Raw genomic sequence first — 12058 nt, forward strand, 5'->3', positions numbered from 1 at the left:
TTTATTTATTTTTCATAATTTATGAATTTAAATTTTATGAAAATATTATAAATTTTAATTCTCATTATGGTAAGCATCTTATATAAGAAAATATTTTCGTAGAAATTTTTCGGTACACTTATGTTTTTTCATAATTTCTTATATGCCACTAATTCATTACAATATATTTTAGGTACGAACATTTCAATACACTGGATTAATATAATATGTTCAGGTACAAAATTTTCGGTACACTAGTTTAGTATAATATATTTAGGTACCGGCATTTCGGTACACTAGTTTAATATCATGTAGTTAGGTATGGAATTTTTGGTACACTTATGTTTTTACATATTTTCTTATATGTCACTACTTCACAACAATGTATTTAGGTACGAACATTTAGGTATACTAATTTAGTAAAAATGGGGTTTTTGAACTTTAATTCTTTAAGAAGATTAAAATTTAATAAAAACCTGGTGTTAGATTATTGATTTTTGTCCCTTAATGTGTACTTAATTCAAATTCATATTATATTTCTGTTTTTATATTTAATAGATAACTTATTTAATGTTATTACATCAATTTTTAAATTTATTATTATACACATTTTAATTCATTAATTTTATTTAACTTTCTTTAATTAGTGTACCTAAACGTCTGTATCATAATATATTTTACTAAATTAGTGTACCTAAAGTCCGTACCTAAATATATTGTAATGAATTAGTGACACATAAGAAAATATGTAAAAACATAAGTGTACCAAAAATTCCGTACCTAAATATATTGTAATGAATTAGTGACACATAAGAAAATATGTAAAAACATAAGTGTACCAAAAATTCCGTACCTAACTATATGATACTAAACTAGTGTACCAAAATGTCGGTACCTAAATATATTATACTAAACTAGTGTACCGAAATGTTCATACCTAAACATATTATACTAATCCAGTGTATCGAAATGTTCGTACCTAAAATATATTGTAATGAATTAGTGGCAGATAAGAAAATATGCAAAAACATAAGTGTACCAAAAAATTTCTACAAAAATATTTTCTTATATAAGACGCTTACCATAATGAGAATTAAACTTTATAATAATTTCATAAAATTTAAATTCATAAAATTATAAATAAAAAAAGAGACATTGAATACATATGGTGGCATTAAATAGAGTCTAGGGACTAAAATCAAATTTTAATCTTGTATAAAACATTTTTCTAAATTTCATCTTATTTAAGAATTAAAATCTAGTTTTCTATAATAAAAATTGGCTAGATAAAATGGGTTTAGATATGTGGTGTAAGTTCTTTTGTGATAAAAGTCACATAGTTCCTTTCATGATAAAAGTCACATACTATCTGTGTTTTAAAAAAAAATTAAATAGTTTTAATTGAATGAAAAATAAAATAAAAGAGGTAAAAAGTAGGAAGTGTGAGAGAGAAAGTAAAAGAGTAAAACTATGGTAACATTTGGATAAGGGAAGAAAAACCAACAATTTTATTCCCCAGTTTATACTTCTGCTCAGGATTTTATTTGTGATATTTTTATTGAATTGTAAATAAAGAACCAAATTATTTTTTTCACTATGTTTTAGTTGACAAAGAAAATTTTGTTAATAAGTTGTCTAGATTATAAAATAATACAGTTTCAATTATTTACCACATATTTCTATTTTTTTTATTCTCTTCTTTTTTTCTTTTTTCTTTTTTAATATCGATTTATACCTTTACATGACCAAAGCAAAGACAACTTCAGTCTAAAACTGCTTACTGACTTGATCGTCAGAGAGCTTTTTGCCAGCACACATCCCTCCACTCCAATCTTAGGTTTGCTCACGATGATTCTCAATTTTACAAATAGCTTGAGTTTGTGTCTCCACTATTACGGCAGTGCACAAATTTAGTTCCAACACTACTCACGGAGCCTTTATTAGGAATATGAATATAAGTTCACACTGCAAACTTTCCGATTTCTATTTTAAAGAGACAAAGACTTCAACACAGTAACAAAATTTAGACTTATCAGACAAAGACCATAAAAATGCAACAATATTAAAAGTCTTCACAGACAAAAACCATAAAAGTGTAACAATATTCAAAGTCTTCATTCAAAGTCTTCACAGACAAAGACCATAAAAGTGTAAAAAAATTCAAAGTCTTCCCAGACAAAGACCATAAAAGTGTAAAAAAAATTCAAACAAAGACCATAAAAGTGTAAAAAAATTCACGGACAAAGACCATACTAGTGTAACAAAATACAAAGACCATGAAAGTGTAAAAAATCCAATTTCTATTTTAATATGGCATTTGTATCAAAATTCAAAGATAACAAAAACAAATAGAGGATATGCAGATTAATAATGCATCTCACTATAAGTAAAGCCCTGAGTTGCTTAAAAAAAGATATACACAAAAACCACGATGAAATTTTCAGCTTATTGTGATAAAGTATGCTTTCTAGCTTGCTTCATCTTGTCTCTTCAGCTAAATTCATCTCAAAAAATTGCTTTTGCTTCTACCAATTCCACTGAAGCAGAAGCACTTCTCAAATGGAAAGCTAGCTTTCAAAGCCAAACCCAAAACAACCTGACCTCGTGGATGAATGCAAATGAAGCCCCATGCAATACTTGGACTGGTGTTTCATGCAACTCAGCTGGAAGTGTCAACAGATTAGACCTCATCAATTCTGGTATACAAGGTACTCTACTTGAATTTCCATTCATGTCCTTGCCTAATCTTGCATATGTTGACCTCAGCTATAATAAACTTTTTGATCAAATCCCACCTGAGATCAGTTCCCTCACCAAACTCATCTATTTTGATGTATCCTACAATCAAATGTCTGGAAAAATCCCACCTGAAATCGGTCTTTTAACAAACCTTCAGGTCCTTCACCTAAATGAAAATAAGCTCAATGGCTCCATTCCTCAAGAAATAGGCCAACTTAAATTTCTCTATGAGCTAGCTCTAAACTTAAACAATTTAGAGGGTTCAATTCCAGCTTCTGTGGGTAATTTGAGCCAATTGATTTCTCTGTTTCTCTTTGGAAACCAACTTTCGGGTTCTATTCCTCCCGAAATAGGAAACCTTTCGAAATTAGGTGAACTTTACATGTATGACAACTATTTATCAGGCCCAATCCCTCGGAGTTTCGGAAACTTGAAAAATATAACCCATATGTCCTTGCACAACAATACCCTTTTTGGTTCGATCCCAACTTCTTTGAGCAATTTGACAAAGCTTGTTTCTCTCTCTCTCTACGGTAATAATCTTTCTGGCACTATTCCTGAAGAGATTGGAAACTTGAAATTTCTTGTGAGTCTAGACCTAACCAACAATCAGCTCAACGGAACTGTTCCCTCTTCATTCGGCAACTTGAGCAGCCTAGAAAACTTATATCTCCGCGGCAACCAGCTATCTGGATCAATCCCCCAAGAGATGGAGAATCTAATGAAGTTGACCATACTTGTCTTGGCTACTAACCGATTTTCTGGTTATTTGCCTCGAGATATTTGTAGAGGTGGACTCCTACAAAGGTTAACTGCACAAGAGAACGAATTTACAGGTCCAATCCCGAAAAGCTTGAAAGGTTGCAAGAGCTTAGTCAGAGTCAGTCTCCAACAGAACCAATTTACAAGCAATAATATATCTGAAGACTTTGGTGTCTATCCGAATCTTCAGTTTGTAGACCTAAGCTACAACAACTTATCTGGCGAAATCTCAAGCATCTGGGGACAATGTCCAAATTTAACAACCCTACGGATTGCGGGCAACAAACTTACTGGGAGCATACCATCTGAGATTGTCAATGCAACTAAAATTCAAGAACTCGATTTTTCTTCAAATCATCTGGTTGGGGTGGTTCCCAAGGATTTGGGGAGATTGACTTCTATGGTGAATCTAAAGTTGAATGGCAATCAACTTTTTGGGTCTGTACCCTCAGAATTTGGAGCATTCACTCAACTCGAATATCTTGACCTGTCCACCAACAAGTTGAATGGCTCAATTCCAAGCATTTTTGGCGAATTGGTCCATTTAAACTACTTGGATTTGAGCAACAACAAATTCAGTCAAGAAATTCCATCTCAATTGGGCAAGTTATTTCACCTGTCACAGTTAGATTTGAGTCACAACTTACTTGACGGCAAGATACCATCAGAAATTAGCAATATGCAGAGCTTGGAGCAGCTAAATCTTTCCCACAATAATCTTTCCGGTCTCATTCCAGCAACGTTTGATGGAATGCGAGGCTTGTTGTACATAGACGTATCCTACAATCGCTTGCAAGGTCCCATCCCCAACAACCAAGCGTTTCAAGATGCTCACAGCTTTGAAGGGAACGAAGGATTGTGTGGAAATGTTGGAGGTCTAGAATCCTGCAATAAGCACGTCTCAAAAAGAAAAAACAATAGAAAACTCGTGTTTGCAATCGTTTTCCCTTTCTTGGGAGCAGTTTTACTTGCTTTCCTTGCAATTTTCTTCATCAAAACAAGAAGAAAGAAAGAGCGGGAAACAAACAAGAGAGATATCCATGATGAAGTTTTTTCAATCTCTCTTTTTGATGGGAAAAAAATGTATTGGGAGATCATAAGAGCAACCAATGCTTTTGACTCCATATTTTGCATTGGGAAGGGAGGATCTGGAAGTGTCTACAAGGCAAAGCTACCATCAGGCAACATGGTCGCAGTGAAGAAACTCCATCAAAAACTTGACGGCGACGAGACATCGCAGGAGTTCCACAATGAAATAAGTGCACTAATCAATATACGACATCGAAACATTGTGAAATTTTGTGGCTTTTGCTCAAATTCACAGCACTCCTTTCTGGTCTATGAATATCTAGAAAAGGGTAGTCTGGCTTCAATCTTGAGCAAAGAAGACGAGGCAAAAGAATTGGATTGGAGTAGGAGGGTGACAATTGTAAAAGGCGTAGCTCATGCACTGTCTTACCTGCATCATGATTGTGTGCCGCCAATTGTACATCGAGACATATCAAGCAGCAACATTTTGCTGGATTACGACTACGAGCCTTGTGTTTCAGACTTCGGCACTGCTAAGCTTTTGAATCCAGACTCATCGAATTGGAGTTGCCTTGCAGGCACATACGGATATATAGCACCAGGTAAAGTAAAACAGTTAAAATATATAATGTTGAATCTGGTGATATAAAGTTAAACATATGCTAATGGCTTGATTTCCCTTTATTTTCATCCAGAGTTAGCCTACACAAGGAAGGTAACTGAGAAATGTGACGTTTATAGCTTCGGAGTGCTGGCACTGGAGGTCATCATGGGAAATCGACTAGGTGATTTAATTTCGTCCATTTCGTCTCCATCCGAATGTGAAAACAAATTGTTGAAGGATGTATTGGACCAACGGCTTTCACCTCCTACACCTGAAGTTGAAGATGAACTGACAACCGTTGCAAGGGTAGCAATTGCATGCAGGCACTCACGACCACAGTCGAGGCCAACAATGCACATGGTTTCTCAATCATTATCATTTCAAACTGCAGCTTCCACTAGAGGACCAGACATCACGCTTGAACAACTCATTAAGATTTAAATTGCATTTAACATTGTTTGAGTTGGCACAGAAGTCAGATTTTCTTGTTTAAATATATCATATATGTAATCTATTATATTTGCAGGTAAATTGAGAATAAGAGAGGAGTGCTAGCTGGACTTGCTGAACAGCGAGTCCAACATATATTACTACTTAAATGGTGTTAAACATTGTATGAAAGATTATGTTGAAAGATATTAAAAAAATTATTATTGAAAAAGTTATTTTTGCATAAAAAATATTTGATCGATACAATCTACATTTGCATTAATAAAAGATGACAAAAGTTGTTGTCTAGAACACCAAAAATTTCTCATTGCCAAGAAAATAGCCTAGGCAAGGGAAAAAAAATTAATTATTAAAATTCCTGCAATGAATATTGACATGAACAGATTTATATTGTATAAAAATGTAAGGATACAGTACGGTTACTGTGACAGCCCATCCCGGGAATTTTAAAATGTACACGTGAAAAGATGATTTTGCCCCTAGTGCGTTTCCTTTACGTGTTGTGGTTGTTTTGGGTTTTTGTTGGCATGTTTTGGGCCACACACACACTAACCTACACCTACACACTTTCCCTGCCCTATACCCCCTATCCCGTGCCCAGTTCCCAACCCCATTCCTTCTCCATTGTACGGACACACACACAAACACACTAAACCTCCACAGATTGAAGAAACCAAGCACATATCCATGCTCGTGAGGCTCGTAGGAGTCCAACCATACCCATTTCAGGTAAGAATACCTTCGTTTTCCCGTCGAACTCGGGATGCCCGATTTTGGTACTGTTCATGCACACGTAATTTCTCATGTTTTTGGGAATTTCAAGCTTGTAGGAAGCTTGGTGAGGTCCCTAAGAGGCTCGGGGTGGTTCATTTGAAGGTTTTGGACGTCGGGATAGTGAGTTTCGAGGTTGGCCGGAGTTGGGGTGATTTTCCAGGTGAGATTTCGTGGATTTTAGCACTTGAAAGTGGTATGATTGTGTTCCTCTCGTTGTAAGCTTCATTTTGGTACCAATTTTGTGAAATTTGGTTGAAAAACGAAGAAGTTACAAAGGTTTAAAGTTTTTACGATTTTCCGGCGTCGGAGCCTCGCCGGAGAAGACGACGGAATATTTCGTCAAATCTGACGGAATATTCCTGATGTCGTTGACGGTTACCGTTAGGGATAACGGAATATTCCTGACGGCGTCAACTGACGCCGTCAACGTGCCAGGCACGTGCCTGCGAGTGACTGGCGCGTGGGGGTGCATGCGACGGTGAAAAATTATTTTAAAAATATGGGGATGTTCCTGAGGTTGAGTAGATCACGTTGGTGTATTCATACATCCCATTTGAGCATTGTTTGAGAAGGTATTTCTACAGGTTGGTTATGTGTTTTAAAATTAACGTTTTTGTAGTTATTTCGCATATAGGTGAATCCTATCCCGAGGACGAGCGTGGTCACTCGAGGCAGGGGGGTTACGACCCTTCCACATACCAGTGAGTGGGCTTTTGGTTTTCCTTATATACCTATATACTTATATTTTTCCCCAGAAAGTGAATTTAAAATGTTTATTCGTTATATGCCATATTTATATTGCCGGTTGTTATGCATGATTAGTTGCATTGTTAATTGTTTATATATATGTATATTTGGTGCTGCGGACGCACAGGTAAGTGCACCTCCCGCACCACACGCTCAGCTTGGATCCAAGTTAGGTGCACAACCCTGTCGTACAGACCACTCTAGGTGGTTCCGACTCGTAGATGACCCGCGATTATTCGCCCAGCCTTCACGTGATCGTAGCACTTGAGCGTATATATATATATATATTACACCCAGGTCTGTCGTACAAACCACTTTAGGTGGTTCCTACTTGTGTGCAGGTCTAGTTACTGAGATTGAGACTTGAGCTCTAGATTCAGCCGTATAGGTCATGTTAGGTGACTCCGGCTGACAATTTATATGATGTTGATATGATTTTTACCTAAGCACTTACATTTTATTTTGAGGTTTTGGCATAGCATATTCTTGAGCATTGGTATATATATCTATATATCTATTTTCTGGGAAGTATACAAGTTTTACGGCGAGAGGTTAGAACTCATTTATTAAATGGTTTTCGAAAAGCTTTGTTTTTTCCCACTCACGCTTTTGTTTTGCGCCCCTCCAGGTTCTAGTTGGCTAGCACATTTGGTGGTTTCCCAGAGGATTTTCCCGGCATTTCTGACAGACGATCACCAACGTAAGGCCACCTTCGGGTGTACTATTGTTGTGTCTTTTTCTTCTGGACTGCTTTAGGCTTTATGCTCTGAACTTAGCGTCACACTTATGCTTGCACTTGTTATTACTTTATGTAAAAACCAGTTTTTATTTATTCGTATTACTATTTCCATTATTATTTTATTAGCTTCTGCACTATGCACATGGTTACGTCACTTCCACGTGACGGCCATCATGCCCTGATCTCGATCGGGGTGTGTCAGTTTGGTATCAGAGCCTAGGTTTGGCAGTCCTGTGCTTTTGTCGTATTCTAATGGTTTTGGTGTCTTCTTTCAGAATTATGCCGCCTCGTCGGGTACCACGTCGCTCTGCTGAGCCTAGTTTCCCCGATATTGCTCAGCTGGGGGAAGCTATTGCTACAGCTATTCAGTCAGCGATCCGCCCTCCCTAGAGGACTCCTCTGGAGACTATGTATAATTTGAAGTTGGATAAGTTCGAAGGTAACGAGGGTCATGAGGGTGCATAGAGATGGTCAGAGCATATTGAGAAGACTTTTCGTGTTTTGCACAGTCAGGGGAATCTCCCAGTTGAGAAGTGGGTTGAGACGACATCATGGTTTTTGGGTAAGGAATCTGCAGCCTGGTAGGAGCAGGAACTTCGTCGTTTAACTCTAGCTGAGAAGACTGATTGGGATGTTTTCCGAGAGTTGTTCAAGAGAAGGTTTGTACCTCCCGAGTATATTGATCGTAAGAAGCAGGAATTTACGGAGTTGAGACAGAGGAAGTTGACAGCGAATAAGTACTATCGGAGGTTCACTGATTTGTCTTGCTATCATCCAGATGTTGCTGGTAATCCGACGGAGATGCTTCGTCATTTCCGTTTAGGCACTAAGAAGAAGTGACGTTCAATGGCGACCACTACCCACTGTGATACCTACCAGGAGTTTTACGAGATTCTGTTGAGGATTGAGGATTCAGAAAATATGCCGAGCGAGAGTGAGGAGGAAGAGAAAGATGGCAATTAGAAGAAGGATGATAAAGGTAAAGGTCAGGTGTCGCTCGGACCTCGTAGGACACAAAACTTCAAGAAGAGTGGTACTAGTTCTAGCTCTTCTAGCGGTGGTTTTAGCGCCATTGGTCAGGGACGTGGAGGTAGGTTTGCTGGTCGTGCTAAAGGCCAGAGACAGGGTGATGGTGGTAGAGGTAGGGCCCCAGTTTGCCGCAGGTGCAATAATCGACATTTTGGGGAGTGTAGGCGTGGTAGCGGTGGTTGCTTTACTTGTGGGCAGATGGGACATCAGGCTGCAAATTGTCCCCAGAGTCAGCAGCATAAGCCGCAGCCAACTTTCTTGCCGCCACCTGTACCGATTTAGCAGATTCAGGGTCCGGGTAGTTATGAGCAGACAGGTCGAGGCGGTGCCTACCACTATCAGGGCGATGCTGTTCCTTATGCCCCGGGACAATATCAGTATCCCCACGACCCATATTCTCAGGGTGGTTATCCTCCGTATTCTGGCGGCTATATGCCGTATCCTCCAGCTCCAGCAGGTGGTTCTCAGTGGTTTCAGGGATGACAGTTTCAGCAGGGGGAGATTGCTACGAGTAGTGCAGGGTCTTCGAGGCAGTCTGGTCAGCCCAGTTAGGGGTGTGGCATTCAGAGTCGTGGCAGCCAGACGAGCAGAGGTCGAGGTGGACGACAGCAGACCCAGATGCGTATTCATAATATCTCTCTACAGGATGCTCAGAACAATCCAGATTTGATCATGGGTACGTTAAATATTCTTGGTTATTTTGCTAGAGTACAAATTGATTGTGGTGCTACACATTCTGTGATTTCTCATACGTTTGCTCAAGTAAGGCAACCTCGCCCCACACCTCTAGGGTATGATTTAGAGTTCGCTATGCCTAGAGGGGAGAGATGTATTGTAGATCGGGTGTACCCAGGATGTCCAGTGATAGTGGAGGATGTAGTTATGCCAGCTGATCTTATCCCGTTAGACATTGTTGACTTTGATGTGATTCTAGGCACGGATTGGTTGCATTTCAATCGTGCCAATATTGATTGTTACAGGAAAATAGTTACGTTCCATCGTCCTGGACTACCTATGGTTACTTTTGTGGGCGAGTAGAGTGGGGTGAGACATGGTGTTATTTCAGCCTTGCGAGCGAAAAGGTTGTTATCTAAAGGTTGCCAGGGGTACTTAGCTCATGTGGTGTTGGATGAGGCCGTTCCTAGTAGAGTAGAGGATGTGAGGGTAGTCAGACACTTTCCCAATGTTTTCCCTGAGGAATTACTTGGTTTACCACCAGACCGAGACATGGAGTTTACTATTGAGTTGCTTCCAGGTACTAATCCTATTTCCTTGACTCCTTATCATATGGCTCCCGCTGAGTTAAGGGAATTGAAAGTTCAGTTGCAGGAATTAGTGGATAAGGGTTTCATTCAGCCTAGTACTTCACCTTGGGGTGCTCCAGTATTGTTTGTGAGAAAGAAAGACGGAACTTTGAGGCTATGTATTGATTACAGGCAATTGAATCGGGTAACGATTAAAAACCATTATCCGTTGCCACGTATCGATGATTTGTTTGATCAGCTTCGAGGTGCTTGTGTATTCTCCAAGATTGACTTGAGGTCTGGATATTATCAGCTGAAGATTAGTAGGGATGACATTCCTAAGATGGCGTTCAGGACTCGTTATGGTCATTACGAGTTTCTGGTTATGCCATTTGGGTTGATGAACGCACCAGCTGCTTTTATGGATTTGATGAACCGGGTGTTCCAGCCATATTTGGATAGGTTTGTTATTGTTTTCATCGACGACATTTTGGTGTATTCGAAGTCCAAGGCAGAGCACGTTCAACATCTTACTTTGGTGTTGAAAAGGTTGAGGGAACACCAACTGTATGCTAAGTTTAGCAAGTGCTAGTTTTGGTTAGACCAAGTTGCGTTTTTGGGGCACATCATTTCAGCTCAGGGTATTTTGGTGGACCCTCAGAAGGTCGCAGCGGTGGAGAAATAGGAGCAACCGCGAACCGTCACAGAGGTGAGGAGTTTCCTTGGTTTAGCAGGGTATTATCGGCGGTTTGTTAAGGATTTTTCTGTGATTGCTTTACCACTGATGAGGTTAACGAGGAAAAATGTTAAATTTGAGTGGGACGATAAGTGTGAGCGGAGTTTTCAGCAGTTGAAGTATTGTTTCACTCATGCACCTGTTTTGGCACTCCCGGACGATAGTGGTGATTTCGAGGTTTATAGTGATGCTTCTTTGAATGGTCTGGGATGTGTGTTGATGCAGCATGGTAGGGTGATTGCTTATGCTTCGCGACAATTGAAACCTCATGAGTTGAATTACCCTACACATGATTTGGAGTTGGCCGCTATTATCTTTGCGTTGAAGTTGTGGAGACACTACCTCTATGGAGAGAAATGTAGGATCTTTACAGATCACAAGAGTCTTCAATATCTTTTTACGCAGAAAGATCTTAATCTTCGTCAGCGGAGGTGGTTGGAGTTGCTCAGTGATTATGACTGCACGATTGATTATCACCCTGGTCGTGCAAATGTGGTGGCTGACGCACTTAGCAGGAAGTCTCAGGGCCGTATCAATGCGTTGTATGCAAGTCGTATTCCTCTTTTGGCGGACTTACGTTCTACGAGAGTGAGGTTAGAAGCAGAAGATCAAGATGTGGCTTTACTTGCTAATTTTCAAGTTAGGACAATTTTGGTCGATCAGGTGCTTGAAGCACAGGTAGCTGATATGGAAACTCAGGAACTGATCCAGGCTCGAGATCGGGGAAGGAGGAGAGACCTTAGAGTTTGTGATTCGAATGGCATGTTGATGCAAGAAGGTAGGATGTTTGTGCCTAATAATTTGGATTTAAAGAAAGCAATTCTCGATAAAGCACATATTTCGGCTTATGCCATGCATCCAGGAGCTACTAAAATGTATCATACCATTCGACCATTTTATTATTGGCCGGGTATGAAGAGAGAAATAGCTGAGTATGTGAGTAGGTGTGCTGTTCTGTTCCAGAGTGGAAATGGGAAAATATTACTATGGATTTTGTGTACAAGCTTCCGCGTACACATAATGGTTTTGACGGCATTTGGGTGATTGTTGATCGGCTTACCAAGTCAGCACATTTTATTCCAGTGAAGGAGAAGTATTCTTTAGGCCGATTAGCGAAGTTATTTATTTCGAAGATTGTGAAATACCATGGTGTCCCTATGAGTATTGTCTCGGATCGTGATCCACGATTTACATCTAAGTTTTGGGTAGCATTTCAGGAAGCTTTG

At 39.2% G+C, this 12058-nt stretch overlaps 1 protein-coding gene across 1 annotated transcript; it reads left to right on the forward strand.

The window, feature by feature from the left end:
* Nucleotides 1-2397: 2397 nt before the first annotated feature.
* Nucleotides 2398-5756, forward strand: LOC137729867 (MDIS1-interacting receptor like kinase 2-like). The gene is made up of 2 exons (XM_068468918.1): nucleotides 2398-5111; nucleotides 5205-5756. The coding sequence occupies exons 1-2, from the start codon at nucleotides 2411-2413 to the stop codon at nucleotides 5552-5554; spliced, it is 3051 nt and encodes a 1016-aa protein (XP_068325019.1). The 5' UTR covers nucleotides 2398-2410; the 3' UTR covers nucleotides 5555-5756.
* The last annotated feature ends 6302 nt before the right edge of the window (nucleotides 5757-12058 follow it).

The sequence above is a fragment of the Pyrus communis genome, chromosome 3, assembly GCF_963583255.1.
Source record: "Pyrus communis chromosome 3, drPyrComm1.1, whole genome shotgun sequence".
NCBI lineage: Eukaryota > Viridiplantae > Streptophyta > Magnoliopsida > Rosales > Rosaceae > Pyrus > Pyrus communis.

Coding starts and splice junctions, on each gene's coding strand:
- LOC137729867 (XM_068468918.1), top strand. CDS start 2,411: ATGAAATTTTCAGCTTATTGTGATAAAGTATGCTTTCTAGCTTGCTTC. Junction 5,112..5,204: donor ATACGGATATATAGCACCAG/GTAAAGTAAAAC, acceptor ATTTTCATCCAG/AGTTAGCCTACACAAGGAAG.